Here is a 21,871-nt window from a genome sequence, read left to right as displayed (position 1 = left end):
GCATAGTGGCTGAATGAACCAAATATGTGTACTTTATTATTAGATTTTCATGGTAGTTTATCGAATATCTAAAGTTGTCAAGACAAAGGACACAATTCTAAAAGGGTATATTTACATGTGATGGGATTTCCCTGGTGGTCCAGTGGTAGAGAAGCCGTCTTGCAACGCAGGGGACGTAGGTTTAATCCCTGGTTGGGGAACTAAGAAATCACATGCCACAGGGCAACTTAGCCCATGCGCCGCAACTACTGAGCTCTCGCGCCTCAACTAGAGAACCCGCAGGCAGCAAACTACTGAGCCTACTCGCTCTGGAGGCTGCGCGCCATAACTAGAGAAAAAAAATGCTGCATGTCACAACTAGAGAGAAGCCTGTGCACCACGACAAAGAGTCCATGCAACATAACAAAAGATCCTGCGTGCTGCAACTAAGACCTGACGCAGCCAAAAAAAATAAAAACCAAATCTTACTAAGGAGTTTATGCAATTAGATAGCAATAAGCAATACACTTTCAAAACTCTCATCTAATGTTGAGTTTGCAATTTAGAAAAAAATAGAAAAATTATAGCAAAGGTACAGTGTAGGGGGAAAAACAGAAGGAAAAATTAGATTTCTGGTATTCATATTGGCTCCTAACCTGAGCCAAACACCAGGTTTGGCATCAGTAAGCGAACTCAATGTCTCTATATTTTGAAGCGTGTGTAAGTTTAGCACTGGGATTGCCTAGGACAAAGGTGTTATAAATGTACGCGAGTCCATCTGGCTTAAAATATCTCTGTCCTGCTCAACTGTGGGAATTGAACTATATACCGTTCCTCCTGTTTCATGGCCTTTCCTTCTCAGTTTCTTAAACCTTCCCCCTATCTTCCAGGTAGTACCTTCTCCAGGAGGACAGAGTACCTTACGCAGGCTCCTGACCTCAGAACCCAAACCTGCATGTTCCTCTCTTACCAATGTTTTCTACCTCTTGTTCCATGGTTTGAAATACTATTCACAGGCTATCAATTCCTAAGTCTATATTTGCACTCTGACTTCTCAACTGATCTCCGAGGCTCATATATAAATGTTAACCTAACACCTCCATGTAGATATCTGATTGACATCTCAGACTGATTATATCCAGAATGGACCTATTGGTCTTACTTTCCATCAAATCTATATTGTTCCTATGTTTCTTCCTAACTCAGTAAATGGAAGAATATTATTCCAGAGACTCAAAACAAAAATCTAGGAGTTACACTAAATTTCTTCCTTATCCAAATAAAAAAGTCAGCAAATCTACCTCCAAAATATATCTAGAATCCTATTCACTGTTCTACTTCCAACACTGGCATGCTGTCTAGACCACCATCACCTCTTGTCTAGACCTTTGCAAAAGCCTGGTCTCTCAGCTCTTGAAATGCCTTTCTTCAATCTGTTCTCTTTGCAGGACCCAGAGTAGGATCTTAGAATACATACCACATCATGTCACATCCTTGCCTGAAGACCCTTCAGTGGCTTCCCACTGTCAGTAGAGTAAAATCCAAATTTGTTGCCATGACACAAGGCCTTGCAGGGTCAATCCTGTGTGCCAGTCTGGCCTTATACCAAACTGCCCCCCTGACCATGCTCCAGCCACACTGGTGTCTTTCAATTTCTCCAACAATAGTTCTTTCTCACCTCGTAGCTGTTCTACCCACTTTGCCCTCATCTGTAGCGCTTTTCCCCCAGCTCTCTATGCCCAGCTCCTGCTCATTCTGCAGGTCTCAGCTCAAACACCACTATCTCAGAGAAGCTTGCTTTGCCTAACCGATAGAGAAAGCTATTCTCCTTCTTCCTCCCAGTTATATGCTCTCTATAACCTATCTATTAGTTTCTTTAAAACACGGACTATATTCTCATAATATTGTTATCTGTTTACCTATTTAGCATGTTTTCCCTGAAACTATAACATCCTCGAGGGATGTAGTTTTGCTTGTATTATTAGTGCTGCATCTCAGCACGTGGTAGGCACTCAAAAACATTTATTGATAGAACGAATAAACAAACATGTCAAGATACCATTTTTTGGCCCTAAACATTAAAAAAAAAAATTCACTCTTTTTTTCTTTTTCCTTAAAAGAAAACAACTTAATCCGATATATAATTACTCCTAGGAAGTATTCTGAAATCAAAAGTTACTGAAAGCAAGCAAACTTTATCTGCATTTTCCCTTGGAACTTCTGCCACTAACTTCAAAGAAAACTATTCACAATTCAAATGTGCTGATTCCAAGAAACACACTACCCCGAGCCACCAAGTTATTTAACTTACTCCTTGAATCCTACCCTGAGTTCTGTAGTTTGACCAAACTTCACATGCCCAATGAAGCACTTTGGAATGAGAACAAGGAAACTATAATGCTCTGCATTTCTCTGTTATAAACTTGGTTTCCTGAAATCAGAGGATAAAGCTAAAATCCATCATCTTCTGGAAATGACCACTCAGGTATGATAAAAAGCAGAATATGCTCAGTGTCCACTTCCCTTTCCAATCTCTGAGAGTCTCACACCCTGTGACAGACTTTATTCACCCTGATCTCCTTTTCATCGATAACATGTCAGCGCTAAAAGGCTCTAACAACCAGGAAGTAATTCTGAGCAATTTTGACTTTCCTGTTGAGAACTATTCTGGCCCACTAGCCATGAGGAACGAGAAGCAGGAAACTTCATAAAATCCTTCTCTTTACAATGCCAGCTTGGAGTTGCTCCAGGAACAAGCCTTTGGAGTTCATGTGTGTGGTATGCAGAGCAGGGGAAGGTAAAACACATGAGAACAAATGGAAAATGCTTACAGTGGTCCCGCACTGACTTGTCCAAGTATGGCTTGAACCTCACCACACACATTTATACACACACACATTTATACAAACCAAAAAGGTAAGAATGGAAGCATTCAGGAAAGAATGCCTGGTGCATGAGCAATAGAAACAAGGCTCCCTGGATATAAGAAATTAGATACCTGATAGCTTAGGGATTCAAGGAAAAAGGGGAGGAAGCTGGCTTTCAGCTACAATGAAGCAGAATAAATGAAAAAGGGATAAAATGAAACACAGATATTTTTGTCTATTTGAGCCAAAAACCTTTCATACTATGTATGAAACCATGTTTCACATTTGTAAATCACGTAAGAATTTTAAAAAATTATACATATATCCACATAAACAAATTTATTCCATACTTTCAATTCTTCATAGCCTTTACAAAGAGAGCCTAGAGTGTATGTGCTATAAAAAAGCAGTGAAAGCATGCAAAAATATGACTTCCTTTTTTTTCTCATGCTTTTATAGTCAATCTGTCTATAAGGATATTTCCCAGAAAGGAATCTCCAGTGAACTATTAATCATGTTACCCAAAGCTTCCTATAATGAAATTATTTCTTGTATGTACAGGGGGTATGCTGACCCCTCTTAATCTGATCAATGGTTACACCCCACAGGACAAACTTGCTTATAAGCCACTAGGGAGTTACACAAATTCTATGAATTTACTTTTATTTTTAAATTTTTTTTTCGTGAAATAAAGTGTTTATCAGGAGGAGAAAGAGTATGTATGAATAGGCACGCGTGGGCGGACTTAACTGAAAACTACAAATGCGGGTGGGCTTACCTATTTTTTTAGCTTCTTCAGCAAAGTATGGGTCATTCATATCAACATCAGAGGGAACTTCATCTTCACTGGCCTCTTCAGCAAGAGCCTTAAAGTTGAATATAAAAATACATACTGTTTATTATAAGGATCAAAATATATACACATGAAGAAAACCCATATTTCTTTTAAATCAAGCAGTTTAACTTCCAAGTAACTCTTGTTTGTTCAACAAAAACTTATGGAATACTTTATAAATGCAGGAACTATGTAGGGCTTTTGAGAGAAATGAAAGTTACAGATACATGGTTTCTGTCTTTAAAAATTGTATAATCTATTAAAAGAAGTTAGACCCATAAGCAGACATACATACAGTAATAGTAATTCAAGATAAGAAATGCTAGAAGAGACAAAAATCAAATACAGACATTCAAGGAAAAAAATATTTTCAGATGGGCAATCAATGAAGAGAGGTGGCCTTAGCTCTCACAAAATCGAGAAACGGCAGTGATTATCAATAGCTTAAAGTACAGCATGTGGGTTATCTTTTAAATCTTCATTTAAAGCAATTTATCTGCTGGTTATTTAAAGAAAATGATTTTTATATTATGAAACTTCAAACGGGGACTTCCCTGGTGGCTCAGTGGTTAAGAATCCGCCTGCCAATGCAGGGGACACGGGTTCAATCCCTGGTCTGGGAAGATCTCACATGCCTTGGAGCAACTAAGCCCGTGTGCCACAACTACTGAGTCTGCACTCTAGAGCCTGCGAGCCACAACTACTGAAGCCTGCGTGCCTAGAGCCCATGCTCCCCAACAAGAGAAGCCACCACAATGAGAAGCCCGCACACTGCAACAAAGAAGAGCCCCGGCTTGCCACAATTAGAAAAAGCCTGCATGCAGCAAATGAAGACCCAGTGCAGCCAATAAAAAAATTAATTAATTAATTAAAAAAAAGAAAAACTTCAAACATATACAAAAGCAGTAAGAAAGGCACAATGAACCTGTTCTCATCACTCAATTTCAACAATTATCTTGTTTTATCTATAATCCACTCATGAAAACTTCTGTGCTATTTTTAAGCACATCTGTTGGTTACATTTTCCTAATCAAATCTGAACAGTTTACTAAATTAGTATATTTAAATTAAAAAAATCAAGTCTATAAAATAAACAGAACATAAGCGAACTAAGATCAGACTAACCGGATTGAGTTTATCCCCCAAGAATCTAAAACATGAGTCGTTTTAACAAAAACATTTAGAATGCACGTTGCTAAACATCATCCTACCTGCTGAAGAAGACCCACCAAGCCCTAAAGAATATTCATTTCGATATTAATTTCCTTTTAGGAACAAGGGCTTCTAAGAATTTTTTCACCAAACTATTATAACCAATTCAGCAATAATATGTTTCTAACAAAGATTATGAAATACTTATATATCTAACTACATATTTAGTCACATATTTTTAAAACTGCTTTTTAGATCTAAATTACAGCTGTATCAACTATGGTGTCTAAACGTGTTCATTTCTTCAGTAATACTCTCTCAATATCAAATTGAAGTCACGAAGACGTAAAGGGGAAATAATATTTTTAACTTGAATTCTGTGGAGAACCTGGGGAGATGGAAGAGATGTGCTGGAATCACCAAGTCCAGGACAGAGCACTGAGTCTAGAACAAACTGGGCCCTCAACACACCTATTTTTAATATTACTGATAAAACGAGTCCAGTCTAAGTGCAAAGACGGGAAAGCATAAAAGCAGAAGATAATCTCAAAGCACCAATCAAAGAAAATCAAAGAGAATAGCCGCTAAAGATTTCAGAAAAGAGTGACTACTGACCCCATAAGTCTTCCAATAAACTGATGGCTTAATAACCTGTGGAATTATTCCATTTAAAAGATATTTTACTGCCTGACAGAGGCAGCATATCAATGTGGGCAGGGCTCTTACCTCATTTCCTCATTTTACTACCCATTTCCAGAAACACTGAGTATAACAGTACAAAAATCACTCCATTGCATCATTCAATTCTGTAGCCCTCTTTCAAAAGTCCTGCAGCTCCTGTACTAAAAGCACAAGCTTACACAGTACAGAGAGAAACAATACAATACAGTAGCAAGAGCACTGGAGCAAGAGATCTGGATTCTGGTCTCAGCTTGGCCATTAATAAGCTGTGTATCCTCAGACGAATCACTTAATTTTTTACAACTATAAAATATCAGGGTTGGACTAAAACTAATCATTTAAGATTCTTAAAAGTAAAATTCTACGATTAGTGATACCATCTTAAAACAACGAATGTACTGCTAGGATGCTGCATTCCATTGACAAGATAGAGTATTTTTACTGGCAAAAACCCTAAGTGGTTTCTGCTATTACTAAGGACTCTGACTCTGGAAAGATGGGAGTCGAATCAGATTTTTCATAGACAACATATTAGCACAGAGGAAATATCCTTGATAAAGGCACCTAGTGACAATATGATGTTAAAAGATCTACACAATAAAATAATACTGAAAAGGAAAAATGCAGCTTAAGAAACAGAAACAATTTCATTCATGTTGAAAACTTCTCTATGTATACATCCTCAAGTAAAAATGTCCTTATGTACCTCTCTTCCTCAAAAACACAGAATAGGATCAAACTGTTTTATATCTAGAAATCTACTAAATTATGTATTTTATTTAGGTAGCACATAAATGTAAAATAGTAGAGAAAAGCAGTTAAAGTGGCTCTGGGCTTTTACAGGCTTTGTATATCACTATACAGCCTTGCAGAAAAAACTTAACCCACCCCAGTGAGTGGGTTATATTGTGAGATAATGGATGCCAAGCACCTGGTACCTTCTGATACTTAGTGGCTGTTCAATAATTATTATCACTGATACCTTTTGTTTCTTTTTCAGTCTTTTTTTCTCTTTCTTCTTCTCTAAAAATTGTTCCCATGGGGTCAGTTTGTCCTTTCCTTCCAATCTGTTTTTGACCATCTCTTCTGCACTTTCTTTAAGGCCTAAGAAAAAACACAAATAGTTTAGTTTAAAATGTTGTACCTTCATTCACTTAAAAAAGTAATTTACCAAAAAAGGTAATTTATACATACTTACTGGAGTAACAAGATAAAACACAACACTCCAATGTCACAGAGTAATATGTAGTATCAACCTATATCAAAGCTATTTCCCAGTAACAAACAACAATAAACCTAATCAAATCAAACCAGATAAACAAACCCAGCAACTAGATATATGGTCAAGCCACTAAAGAAAACTCCTTCATTTAGGTTCAAACTTCATTTCTCTGTACTTAATTTAATTGCTTGAGACTTTAAGAAAAATTCTGGAACAATATCTCAGGATACGACTACTAATTAATTTTGGGTAACAAAAGGTAAGTGGTCTTTAACATAATTATTTCTACTTGCTTCTGTTGCCCAAGTGAAAACTTGTATTCCCTGGAAACTACACGTGACTAACAAAAATTGATTAGTAAGGCAATCCCTGTTGAAATACTCCAGGAGGAAAGAATGCTTGTAATTTCTCCTCAAGCACTCACTCTGTGAGTCCACATCTTTAAGATCAAAAGGACCATCAAATTTAGATTCCACTTTAAGTTCTTTCAATGATGTATTTGCTCTTGTCGTTCATTTCTCAAGGTCCTTGTTCCTTATATTCTGCAGTTCCTGATACATGTTTCCAGCAATAACGAGAGCAGGGCAAGAAGAAAGAAAAAATCCCAAGGCTGATGTATCACTTCACGAAGACTTCACTACTACCAAAGTAAAGGAAATGTGACCGCTATGCTATTCCTTTTGATAATAGAGATGTTTATTTTGCAGTAGTTTTTGGAGGTCATGGTTGGGTTTGGGGAGAGGGGTCTTTAATATTTAGAGGACAGGAAATCCATTAAAAAATTAATGGAATGATTCGAGAGATAAGGTCAATCCAGATCATCTCCCCAGATACCAGATACATTCTAAATTTTAAGAAAGTGAAAACCATCCTAAGGATATAATAATTCCCCTTTTCTCTGATGAGTATAGTGAGACTGAGAACATTCAGCAACTTGCCTAAGAACACACAACTAGGAAGCTATATAGCTAGAATTTTAACTAATTATCCTCTATACTATTATCAGATACGTCTAAAATGCTGGTTTGATCTAGAATAAAGAAATTATAGCCCATGAATAAAATCTAAAGCTTTGGGTCTCAGGTTCCTTATCTGCAAAATGAGGTTGGTCTGGATCAGAAGCATGCAACTCCCTCCTCCCACATATACCGCTTTTCCCCTAAAAGAAAATATTTGGTAGAAGTCCAAATACACAAAACAACTGAAAGTAGTGCTTTGGGTCCTGAGCCCCAAAGAACAGCATGAAACAGCTGGAACAGATGATCTCTAAGGTCCCCTCTTTGGCTTTTAAGCCAAGACTTGATCTCTAAATTTTCATAACTTAGAAAAGTATTAAGGTATACGCATACTCAAGGTTATGTAGATTTGTTTTCATGACATACTGCTGGTATGTCTAATTTAAGGGATACTCTCTGATTTATGGGATGCCAAATCAGAAACACAACTCACAATTCAAAAATGTTTCTTATAAGAAAAACAAAATTCACTTTACTAAACAGTTTTCAGGAGAAATGTGAATGATATAAAATATGTCCAGATCTCTGACTGAATCAACAGATACACAGCACCTTAGGAAATGTGAGCTGGGATCCTCATTTGGCAGTAAGCAGCAAATTCTGACAAAAGAAGTTGATTTCAAACAGCAAAATAAAACAATTTATATACTATGCTTGTGGGTCAGCACACAGTCCAGTCTCAAATATTTGATATTTAGAACTAATATTAGAATATGATATTTAGAATAACTGTTATTAAATATGATGTTTAAATAATAATCTTTAAGATATTCTATAATTTCCTCATACATTAAAGAAGATTTTATTACTCCAAAATACTAAATTAAGTCATATATTTAGAGCTTTTTTTTCCCCACCAAAATGTATGCTCTGGTTAATTTTAATTTTTGAAACTTAAACTCTACTTCTATCTTGGCATGATGCTAAGAAAGGTGTTATTGTTTCCTTTAGGTGATTAGAACACTGGTTTAATGTGTCTCAATCTCTATGAACTACTCCACATGTGACTGGGTATTGACGTTTTTGGGGAATATGGATGCCTTTAGAATTTGATAAAAACTAAGGAATCTCTCTCTGAAACCCTGTACTGGAAAAACTTGCATAGAATGTTCAAAAGTTTATAGATCCTCAATGCTCATTTCTATGTAAGGATTTGAAGCGCCTCAGGCAAACAGCATTACGGGGGCAACAGAGGTCTAGGGGAAGACAGGAGTCCATCTTCCATAGCTTCAAAGCTTACTGGCATTGACATTTGTAGGTTCTACCCCGGGGTTTCTCATTTCAATACGACTGTCATTTTGGACCAGATGATTCTTTGTTGTGAAGGACTATCCTGGGCATTGTAGGATGTTAAGCAATGTATCTGGCCTATCCACACTAGCTGCCAGCAGCCCCAGTCAGGAAAATCAAAAATCTCTCCAGAATTGCCAAATGTCCTCCTGGGGAGCAAAATCAACCCTAGTTGAGAGCCACTGCTCTAGACAATAAATTAGAAGTCATTTCTGAAAAGAAGGATTATTTCATTATTTGTATCACATAAATGATGATTATTTTATTTGGTACTTGATTATAATAATGTCTTTTCTACTTTAGAAGTTTCAGCTGAGTATGCCTTTTCTTCCAACTAGAACAAAGGCAGCTAAAGTCACCTTTTTTGTATTCCACAATATTTAACCTAGTGCCAGACACATAGTAAGTACTTAATAAGCACTTAATTGATCTGTCTTGAAGAAGGAATTCTCATTTCAAGCCAACTGTTTGATCTTTCATGTTTGGAACATGGTCTCTCCAACAGAAAATGAATCAAAACTTTAGGATCTAAATAAATGGCCTTAATCCCAAAGTAGTTCATGTATTTTTTTTTTTTTTTAGGACCTACAGCTCTAGAATAATTCATGAAATTCATCATTCTTGGGAAATATTTTTCTGGTATTTAGTTTGTTTACAACAATAAAGAAACAGTATCTTCAGTTAAATACAGTCTGTAATTTTTTGCCAGGCTCTCACTTAATACACCAAAATAGTAGAATGACAAACACATTGCAGTGAATTAACACACCACCACGATAACTTAAAAATGCTTTGTTCTTGCTGTCATCATGAGGTCATTTAAATCTCTTGCCATAGATCACAGCTGTTTATGTTCTAAATTCTTAAAAAATATGCCCATCCCAGAAGCTTCTTGGCATATGCACAAGTACATTCTTTTGACAGTTTTAGCCTCATTTGAGAACAGCCACTATGTGACTGAAAAACAAGTTCATTATAAATGTCTAGTTTTGCGCAAGTTTATTTTTTAAAAATTTAAGCATATAGTCAAGGACTGCCGAATTAGTTAAAAATAACATCAATAATCCTATAAATAAGGGGTGAAAAACTCTTTTAAAACCAACCATGAACACAGATGACTCAATAACAATAATAATTTAAGCGCAATTCATTAAGAATTATTTTGGCAGTTTGCATACACACAAAAATACTTTTAAATAGCCTTTCAAAATTCACTAAAATAAGAATATACATTTCTTCTGATCTTGCTCATTTGAAATTTTGAAAAGTCTTCAAGAGGCAGGACACAAATAACTTAAAATAACTCAACTAGGTACAGTTGGTTTTGCTTATAAAAACAAAATACATGTTTTAAGATTTCTGATACAGGCTGAAACTAGCACGTTTTTATGTATATGAGAACTTAGGATCCATTGAGAATATTTATGAATACTTATGGCCCAATCTTTACAATGGTTGTATGTTTAAAGGAGACCATATTAGCACTCAATTCCAAAAGTAGCTTTTCAAATGTAACTAATTACCATTGCCAGTTGAACTCCCAACTTGGAATTCACCCTGGGTATAAGGGTTTTTAGAGGAAAACCACCAACCATGCCCTGAGGAGCAATGACATCAAAGGCACCCCTTCAAACTGGTCTGTTTTCCCCAATGGTGTAGGGAGAGGAAAGGAGACACAAAGCATATCAATACGAAAAACTATCAATCTTTGTAATGAGAAAGGTGAAGATATGAAGGGTTTTGAACTTGGTTCAAGATTTGTCTAGAACAAGAACTTGTTTAGAACATTGTTCAAAATTTGGTTCATAATTTGAACTTCTGTAAATCCCTCTCTCCTAAACTTTTACAGTATCATATTCTTTTATTCTGCACTATTTACCACAGTTGCAATTTTATATTTATTTGTGTGGTTTTTTTTTCTTTACTATTATTAATGGCTATCTCCCTTACTAGGTTGCAAGCTCCATGACAGTAGAGGCCACAGCTTGCTTTTCCCCTCCCACAAAGGTAACCCTGTGGCTAGCGGAAGGCCTAGTACATAGCACATACTGAATAAATGTCTGCTGAATGAGTGGAAGTGCAACTGAAGGGATACATGAGTCAAATTTGTTCCCAACTTTATGGATGGAGCAACAATTCAAGAAACTGAAAAGTAAAATAACAACTAGCCTTGGGAACAATAGTAAATAGCAAAATTTACCAATCAGCCAGACAGAGCCAACAAATGCTCTTTGTGTACACTTAACACTGTCAGAATACTGTATATCTAACTATACGGAAACAACAGACAGCTATAATAAAGATAAGAAAGCTAAGCTGGGAGTAGAGGTAAGCTACTTAGACTGGGAATGGTTTCTCATGTAACATTTAATTGTTTCTCTAAAAACAACAAGGTATTCATAGAAGACACTCCCAAAGTATGTACTAAATGAATAAATGTTAATGTTTTTTGTTTCAGTGGGTAGCAACTATTTTATATTTGGCTTGAATTTGAGCTTATCGTTCTCTAACCTCTTCTGAATCTCCTTTTACTTTCCCATAGAATGATGTCTTCCATTTGCAAGTATATTCATTTTAATGTGAACCAAGCTGTTCCTGCTTCTTAGAATCAACTGTTCTTAAAAAGCTGACTTCAAATACAAGACATTTGGGCTTCATTAGGGAGCTATTGTTTCCTGTATTTGTCTGTACTTTCTTTGTATGTTTTCTCTCCCTTTCAAGTAGTTTGTGATCACAATGAACATAACAGCAAGCTGTCCTTAATACTAAAAGAGTAAAATTCAGGCCAAGACCGATGAGGCCATTCTGCTCTTTAATTTGTGTCAAAGAAGACTGAAGAACTACTTGTTCTATTGTTATTTTTATACATAATGTTTATAGACAAGGTAGAAAATAAATGAAAACATAAATGAATGGCTAAGACGTAAGGAAACAAAGGCAATTTTTTGGAATCTAGTCAACATAAGAAAGCTCAAACAGAAATGTTAAACTAGCTCAGAAGCAGGGAGTTTTCCTTGGGGACATACACTAATTTGCTCTAGCATGGATCCTGGGTTTTAGTGGGCTGCTAGCCAAGGAGGCAGAAGACAAAGTTTGGAGCCCAATCATGATGGCAGGTCCCATCAGAGACCACCGCCATGAAGCCAGGATCCTTCGGTAGATGCTGATCCTCCTCCAACAATCTAGAAGGAATACATGCCTGTCTGGGCTCTGGCCATGGCAGAACAAAGTAAATGAAAACACATTTCGCCCTAGAGAATTTATAACCACAAGCCCACAAATCCATGGGTTTGTGGCTAGGATTCACACTATCTGTGTGGCCCCAAACACCCTAATCCAAAAATTTGGTTTCAATCGGTCCAGGATTGGAAGTGCCCTTATGTACCTGGCAAGTGCTCTTTAAAGAATCCCCACAGGTAAAGGAAGATCCAAGAATAATGAGATCACAATCAAAATTCAATATGAACCAGAGTAAGCTGAAACAAAGTCAGACCTATAAAGACTATAGATTTTGGAATTATCAGATACAGAATATAAAATCAGCACCTTTGAAAAAACAAAAGAAATTAAAAGATAAGATTATCAAAGATATGAGACAGATGTGGGGAAGAAAAAAAGTTCCAGAAGTGAAATACATAACTGAAATTATAAAGTCAACCAAGTTAAACAGCAGAGGTAAAGAAAAAATTAATGAACTGAAAGACAGAACTGAAGAAACTACCCAGCATGCTGCACAGATTCAAAGGTATGGAAACTATGAGTTAGATATAGAAAGAGAAGGTACCACACATATTAAATAGGATTCCCAGAAGGAGAAAACAGAGCAGAAGAGGAAAAGATAATATTTTAAGAGAAAATGGCTGAGAAGTTTTCATAATTTTTAAATGAATGGAAAATTACTAACCTTCAGGATTCTGGGTAACCAATTAATTCTAATCAAGATTAAAGCTACCAACCAAAAAATTACCGAGATATACCATAGTGAAACTCTAGAAGACTACAAAGTATTTTAAAAGCCAGGGACAAAAGACAGCCCTGTGGAATAAGGCTAGCCCTTTCTTGACATGGTTCAGAAGTGGGCCCCTGGGCCCTGGGATTAAGACAGTGTATTCCTTAGTTACACTGGCTTCCTCACCTGTAAACTCACATCAATAGGAGTCAAGGGGAAGCCTTGAGTTCATGGTAAATTTGCCCCTCCCCATAAAAGGATTAAGGGGTGACTAACTTGGCACATCCATGGCAACAGCAGATACTCTTCCCTCCCTAATCCTCAACACTCACAGCCTCACTACCAACCATCCTGAACCCAGCAGGAACAATCTCTCTGTGCCTTTTATCCCCTGTTCATCTTAGTCACCACAAAAAGCCCCTAATCATCAGGTTCCCCCGAACCTCCCATATTCTAATCCTCAGAAGTTAACTACACATTCACTCTCTGTCACTATCTCCTTCCCCCTTCTATTCTCTACCACTAAATTCTCTGGAATTCGCAGTACATCATTAGTAAAAATTCAATTACTGTATCTCTGAACATTTCCCTCATCTTCTTGCTCTAACTAAAACCTGGCTCTCCCTTGAAGATAACTGCACAAGGCAGCACTTTCAAGTGTTTGGTGGTGGTGGTGGTGGTGGTGGTGGTGGCAGCGGCAGCGGTGGCATTTGGTTTCTTCACAGAACCCTCACACCAACTGGCCTAGGGATAGGGTGGCTATGTAGGTCACTAGAGCTCTTTATCCAGTTTTAGGAAGTGTGTTACCAGTCCAGGGTTAGGCAGAGAAACTGACCAATAAAACAGAGAGCCAACCAATAGATTCATGCAGTTTTGAAACTTTGGTACCTGACAGAGGTGACATGTCTGATTACTGGGGAAAGGAGAGATTATTCAATAAATGGAAGAGGATAAAAAAGATCTGCAATGTAGAAGAAGTTGAAATTGGATTCCTACCTTATGTCATACCAAAAAAAAAAAAAAAAAAAATCAACTCCTGATGAATCAAGGACTTAAAAGTCAAAAATCAGTCCCAAATGATACAAACCCATCTCCCATCAATGTTAACAAAGTTAAGAGCTTTAATGAGATATAGTTCATATACCATACAATTCACTCATTTAAAAAATACAATTCAATGGTTTTCAGTACATTCACAGATACACGTGACCATCACCACAGTCAATTTTAGAACATTTTCTTCTTCTCAAAAAGAAACCTTATCTCTCTCCCCAGAAGGACACTCTGACATCCTCCTCCCCCTCCCCTCAACCACTAACCTATGTCTTGTCTCTACTGCCTGTTCTGGATACTTCATATAAAATATGTGGCATTTTGTGACTGGCTTCTTTCACTTAGCATAATACTTTCAAGGTTCATCCACTTTCTAGCACATATCAGTACTTCATTCCTTTTTATGCACCCATACTTTTTAGAAATACTTATGAGATGAAAATACATACAATGGGAAGCAAAGGCATGAATACTGATATCTGGATGATGGTTATTCTCAGGTATGGGGAAGCAGGAGAGATCAAATGGGTAAATGTACACTTGCACAACTCTAGCTTTTATAGCGGGTTCACTTATTTACTAAAAATAAATAAATGAAAGAGGGTCATGCTGGACCAATGATGAGAAAGTGTCTTAATCCAAAAATTATAAGTAATATACTTATGTGAAATTAGAGGTACATAACAATAAAGGGACAAGTTTAATAAACGTGACTATATCATTTTTGTTCTTCAAAAGACACTACAGAGTAAAAAAGAAAATCACATAATTTTTAAATGAATGGAAAATTACTAATCTTCAGGAAAGCTATGTGCAAATATATGGCTGACAAAAACCAAAATATAGGAAGAACTCCAAGGAGAGGAAGAACTCCTATGAATCACTAAAACACAAAGAACACTGCATAAAAATGGTCAAAAGACATGAATAGGCATTCCACAGATAAGAAAGCAAGAAAAAAATGGTCTTTTCATTAGTAATTAGGCAAATGCCTGAGCAATCCTTTAAAAACTTAAGTCAGGTCATACCACTTCCACTTCCCATTGCATTTCAAGTAGAAGTTAAAGTCCATCCAGAGATCTACAAAACTCTTTGTGATTTGGCAACCTTTCTGCCCTCACCTACTACTGTCCACTCCCTGGCTCATTCTGCCTCATTATTCCTGAACAAATCAGAAATGCTTTCCCCTCAGGGCTTCTGAATTTATTGCTTCCTCTCCCTGAAATGTTCTTTCCCAGGATTACACACAGGGTGAAATGTCCTTCCCATTAGCTCTTTATACAAATGTCATTTTCTCAATGAAGCCTTCCCTGACTGTCCTATTTAAACTGCTGCCCACTCCCACCCATGGACTCCCCATCCAGGTTTTATCCTTTTGTTTCCATAGCCCTCAATCATCATCTGATTATTTTACCTATTTATTTGTTTACTAATTCCCTTCATCCCCTTCCCTGCAATGTACGCACACTATAATGTAGGACTCTACAAAGGCCTAGATTTTTGTCTGGTTTGTTCAGTGTTATCAGAGAAGAGTCTGGCACATACAGCAGGAACTCAACAAATATTTGAGAATAACACAAATTAAAACCATAATGAGATACCATTACATACTCAATTGGCAAAAAAATCACTTGACAATATCAATTAATGGTGAGGATAAAGAGCTATGGGAACTCACTTTACTGGTTAGTGTAAAATGGTACAAGCACCTGGGAAAGCAATTTGGCACGACCTAATGAAGGTAACTGTGAGCACACGGTACAACCAAGAAATTCTATATATACCTAGGTGACAAGTCCAAGAATATTCACTAAGACATTGTTTATAAGAGCAAAATACCACCACAATAACCTGCATTAGAACAGATACATTATATCTACAATGGAATTCTATGTAGCAGTGAAAATTAATGGACCGTGTCTTCTCATAGGGATTATGGATAACTCTCAAAAACAGAACGTTAACAGCAAAGAGAAGAATACATAGAGTATGCTTTTATAAACTTCAAAATTAACAAAACTAAATATAGACTGTTTAGAGATACATGCATATGTGGTAAAACTACTATACAAAAAAGGGGGATGATTAGCATGGAAGGTAGTTTCTTCTGATAGAGGAAAGAAGAGGCTATAACAGAGGAGTCTCAGACATTGATAATGTTCTTTCTTAAGCTGGGTACACAGGTGTTCATTTTATTCTTTTTCTTTAAATTGTGTTTACATTGTTTACATTTTGTATCTATGTTCTTTTCCCCCACAATAGTGCTAAAAAAAAAAAAAAGGTAGTGAATATTTACTTTTTGACAACTATGTGCTAAACTGGTTTCCACTGCCTTCTGTCATTTCATACCCAACAAAATAATAGGTACTTAAACTCAGATTTTCTGACACAAGCTCTTCATGCTCTTTCCACGATCACAGTAAACTATTAATGCTATTTCAAACTTCATTATAAGAAGGTCCCCATCCATACACTGTGTTTGGGAAATTCACCTGTAAATTGGTGGCTTGAAACTCAGGGGTGTCTAATTGTTTTCCTCTCTGGAGAGGTTCTGACTACAGAAGCCATTAACAATAAGGGCGTTCTGAGGCTGCTTCACAACCCAAATGGCATTTATAAATCAATTAAACAAACAAAAAACACTTTCCTTCAATAAAAATGAAAAGAAATGGAAAGAACTTCAATCTCCCTAGCATTTCAATATTTAACAACCTTTCAAGCTAGATTTTTCTTGCTGCAATCTAAGCATTTTCTTCCACACTTACTGGGATGAGTTTATATAAGTAAACTGTAATTCTGACCACTGCTAAAAAGACTCCTAAATAATTATTAGGAAAGCAGAGCCTTCCCAACCTTTTTTGCATTATGACAGATACGAAAAATGTTTGTACAGCACACTGGAGTAAATGCAGGAGGCAACCAGAGAAGGAAACAAAGCTGGAGGATCAATACTTGGGCAAATCTGTAATCCACAGGTGGTATGCTGGTTGGGAATCTCTAAAGCAGAGTATCATTTAAGGTTTACTCTTTCAGCTTTTCTAGTATTTGTAGTTACCTCAGAGTTTCATTGGCAATGTCCTCCACTGCAACATTGAAAAAATTATAGAATGAGAGTTAATATAGAATGAAAGTAGGGCTTCAATATATCCATGGCTTGTTTTATAAGCCAGCACTCTTTCTATTCTATTGACAGACATCTACTAAAGTAATCTATGACAGGTCAAGCATTCTTAGGGTCCCAAAAGATACCAGAATCTTGGAATACCAACTAACAACATTTATGCCTAGAAGCCTACAGCGTTCAAGAGCAAATATGCAAAAAGCCTTCCCTTGGTTTCTTTTTTTTCTTTTTTAAACCTTCAGAACAGCTTATTAATCAGATGACAGGCTTCTTAGACACTGTCACACATGTGACCCTGGCCATAGACCAAAATGTTCCCAAACCCTGAAAAGTCTGTGCTTCTGGCTCGAAATTACACATCCAAATAAGTTACTTTAAAAAATATTTTTAAATCTCTCTACACTTTCACAGAAAGGAGCACTGATAACCTAAAAAGAAATATATTTGACAATCGAAGCTGACAATGCTTAGGAAAAGCTTGGTGAAGTCCAAAGCAGACAGATTTCCCTAATTTATGCAAGCCAATTCTTAGAAAAGCACGTCTTTAAAATATATGCTTCAATATACCACTGAGGCACGTAATTCCAAACACCAAGGAACTTGCCCAAGTCATATTATTGGCACTCATCTTTTGATATACATAGGATCAGATTTTCAAGTTTATGCCAAATAATTTTACAGATAGAAGTTTTCCATGTCACTGAATGAGCAGACTGAGCTAAGGCTATCTCTTGATAGCTCATTTGATGAGAACTATCCCCCACCCTCAATGAAGATTATCACGAGAGGGAGGAAAGTACTTGTACACTCTCTTCCCCTAGTAGATTACATCAGGCAAACTGTCACTGTGTATTGAAAACAATACAAAGTCCCTCCCACAAGATACCTGCAGATTCAACCTGCTTAGCTACCACTTCAAGCCATAATGTTTTTGCCAGCTTTCCCTTTGACCTCAAAGTTTTAAATGATCATTGCATTACAGTCAGTAAGCAACTGTCTACAATGGTCTAACCAAAAGAGCACTGAGAAAGGCTGGTAAGTCTTTCCGAGCACAGGAATATGGCATATGGTCCCACAGTGGGATTGAGTTTTGTATCAAACCAAAGATCTATAGAAAGTACTGATGCCCTTTTCTTTATGTGGCTTCAAAACTTGGGCCTACTGTGGAAACTAGATTTGATTCTGTGTATTTTATCAGCATTTCTGAGAAGTCTTCATTAATTAAAAAACAAGAAGCTCCCTAGTTAGCACCACGTATTAACAGCACTGTTTCAGGTATATGACAAGCCACAGGAAGATGTTCTACTCTTAAGAATCTATCCCTAAGAAAATCCAATATAAGTTATTACGTTCTCCACAATAGCAAAACATTAGAAAGAGCCTAAAACATAAATTAGGTACACAATGGAATGTGATACAGGCATTATGATTATAAAGATTATTTAGAAACATGTAAAAATAAGTATGAGAAATGAAACAAAAAAGGAGAATGCAAAATGGGAGTCCAGTATAGTCAACTACGTGTGCCTGTAGAAGTTAAGGTATAAAAATGAATGTGTAATAGCTAAAACATGTAAGCAACCCAAGTGTCCATCAATGGATGAAGTGGATAAGTAAAATGTGGCATATATACATACATATACATATATACACACACACACACATATATATACACATACGTACCATGGAATATTATTCAGCCTTAAGAAGGAAGGAAATTCTGACTTATGTTCCAACTCAGATGAACCTTAACATTCTACTAACTGAAATAAGCCAGTGACAAAAAGACAAATACTGTATGATTTCACTTATACGAGGTACTCAGAATAGCCAAAATCAGAGAGACAGAAAGCAGAATGCGGGAGGGGCAGTGAAGAGTTGTTTAATGGATATAGAGATTCAGTTTTATAAAGATGAAAATGCTTCTGGAGATGGATGGTCATGATGATTGCAGAATAATATGAATGTTCTTAATACACTTAAGTATGCACTTAAAACATAGTTACGATGGCAAAGTTTATGTTATGTATATTTTATCACAAAAAAACTGGGGAAAAAATCAAATGTGTTAAAGTAGTATAAGTTTGGGACCTCCCTGGTGGTGCAGTGGTTAAGAATCAACCTGCGAATGCAGGGGACATGGGTTCAATCCATGGTCTGGGAAGATCCCACATGCTGCGGAGTAACTAAGTCCGTGCACCACAACTACTGAGCCTGTGCTCTAGAGCCTCCAAGCCACAACTACAGAAGCCCGCGCGCCTAGAGCCTGTGCTCCACAACAAGAGAAGCCAAGGCAATGAGAAGCCCTAGCACTACAATGAAGAGTGGCCCCGTTCACCACAACTGGAGAAAGCCTCTCGCAGCAACAAAGACCCAATGCAGCCAAAAATAAATAACCTTTTTAAAAAAATAATAAAGTAGTATAAGATTATATGACTTTTCAATTTTAGGGAAAAAAAAGAACAGCAATAATGAAACTGCTGAAAGTAGTCTGAGTGAATTCTGTCAAAATAACACATGGAACATGTGCGAGAAAAATGACAGTTTGCTAGCCAGGCAGTTAGTATACAGAATGATGACGTGGGACAACCTCAAACAGAACAGGCAAAAGCTCTGCTTTAAAGACCAAAGAATTCACAACTTCAAACAAATCAGCATAGCTGTGGACTGTGGGAAAACAATACATGAAACACACTCTCTGTTCTTGAACCAACTTCAGGCAGATTGTAAATCTAAGGCAAAGTAAAAAAAAAAAAAAAAAGTACTACTGTCTGGAAATAGTGGCTACAGATGCAAACAGTGCAACTGACGTGATACACATGCAGAGAGGGAAGGACCACGTTAAGAGAATCAGCCTAGATGCTGGCAACCAGAGGCCCAAATATTGATTTACATATTTAATTGTGATCCTAAAACAGCAGGCCAATTAACCTAAAACTTCAAAAAGTGTGGGAATTTTTAGCACTTTCTGAAACTACTATTATAAAAATATCTTCAGTTTTGCTTTATATCTTTTTTTAAAAAGCTTCTTGGAAAACTTTTAAAAAATTAAATCTTAATATTATGAGAATACAGAGAAAATTATTGTTAAAATAATCCAGGAAATTCTGAGAAATTTACTGGCAACTCTATGGAGAAAATGTACTAGCACTGTTTTTAGATAACCCTAGCTGCTTCTCATTTTTATTACACATTCCATAAGTGATTCAAAAAAATTTTTTTGGCACAGTAAAAAAATTTCAGCTTATTCAGTCAACCTGTTAACTGGATGATTTAAGGAAGAAGTGTACACCTAAGTTTTAAAATTCGAGCCATGTACTAGCTATGTACAAGTTATGATAGTGCACTGCAAACTGGTTTCCTCCCCATCACCAAAATATGAAGCAGACTGCAAATTCTTTTTAGCTTATTTTAAGTTCAGTTTTCCATTTAATGGTCTCCTCTACACTGAACTCAAAATTTTAAACATCTGGTTATTTTAAAAGTTCTGACCAAAAAAACATTTTTGTGACTATATTTCAAATAATAGATACATTGGCAATAAATAGAAATAGAGAGATAGCCAAAAGTAAATAGTGAACAGGTTTTGAGGTGTCTGAAAACTGAAATGTTTGAAACTGGACTGCCTAGCAAAATGAATGCCCAACTGATACAAAAACATTTTATTTCTAAATAAAGAATGAATAATACAATAGCCACAGATACATGTCATTAACATCTCTCTCTGCTTAAGCTTCCCATTGGGTAACTGAATAGAGAAACAGAGACAGACTAAAGATGGGGGAAAAGGAAGTACAAAGGATAAAGAACAGATACCAGAATCAAATACAATTACAACTGCATAGCGTGGAGGAATGAGAGGGAGGAAGAGCTGCGCCCCCACCTCCTGCCTCAACGAGTAGCAGTCAAGAGAAACTCCTCTTGCAGGGTGAGACAGCAAGGAGTCCTTCTCTGGCTTCCACGTCTCCTTCAAAAGACTAAGAACCCCAGAGCTCTGGGTGTTCCTGACAAGATTTGCCCAGATACTCACAGTCTCACCAATAGTAAAGCTTTAAGGCGTATTCATCTCGTTAAACCCTTTATCTCTAATTTCGTCATCACCCGAACTCTACAACTTCCAAATCATCCATTCTCCTAAAAATATGCTGAATATTCCCATCTTAAAATCCTCTTTATTCACTGACTTGCTAATTTCAGTCTCAGTGATACCTGGTTCTTCTCTGGGACACTGCTTCTCCTGTAGCCCTTTTAGGTGGCGAATTTTTCTTTTTTTTTTTTAGGTGGCGAATTTTTCTTTCCCACAGTCTGTCCATCTTGCTACTCACTGCCAATTCCAGTCCAGTGGCTGGTCTTCCTCCCAAAGCCCCCAACTTTTGAGTATCATGTTATCAGACTATACCACCTACTCCCCTGTTACTGCAGAGATCTAACGACTGCAGTCACACCCCTCATTTCTTGAAGAGCTAAGCTTTGGCTCACTGCCACTCTCTGCAGTTCTAGCCCTGTCATAGTTCTTGGTGATTCCAATATCCACAGAGATGACTCTTTCAACACCCTGGGCCTCACAGTTCACTCTTATTCTATACTCCCTGTAATCTCAGAAACTCCTCCCATGATAACTAGAACTGTCATTATCAAAACTGCAATCCCACCATAATCTTAATTTCAAGTATCCTACTCCTCAACCACTAGCTACAATCTTTCCA

At 36.8% G+C, this 21,871-nt stretch overlaps 1 protein-coding gene across 3 annotated transcripts in view; it reads right to left on the bottom strand.

Annotated features, from left to right (window-relative positions):
* Positions 1-21,871, bottom strand: part of ESF1 (ESF1 nucleolar pre-rRNA processing protein homolog) — a 58,925-nt gene that overhangs the window by 8,954 nt on the left and 28,100 nt on the right. For all 3 annotated transcript variants that reach the window (XM_057703300.1, XM_057703301.1, XM_057703299.1), the window contains exons 10-11: positions 6,497-6,618; positions 3,625-3,712 (exon numbers count right to left, since the gene is read on the bottom strand). In XM_057703300.1, coding sequence (XP_057559283.1) covers positions 3,625-3,712; positions 6,497-6,618 — 210 coding nt within the window. The remainder of the gene's footprint in view (positions 1-3,624; positions 3,713-6,496; positions 6,619-21,871) is intronic.

Source organism: Hippopotamus amphibius, chromosome 12, assembly GCF_030028045.1.
Source record: "Hippopotamus amphibius kiboko isolate mHipAmp2 chromosome 12, mHipAmp2.hap2, whole genome shotgun sequence".
NCBI lineage: Eukaryota > Metazoa > Chordata > Mammalia > Artiodactyla > Hippopotamidae > Hippopotamus > Hippopotamus amphibius.
This window is presented reverse-complemented; position numbering and strand designations above follow the sequence as displayed.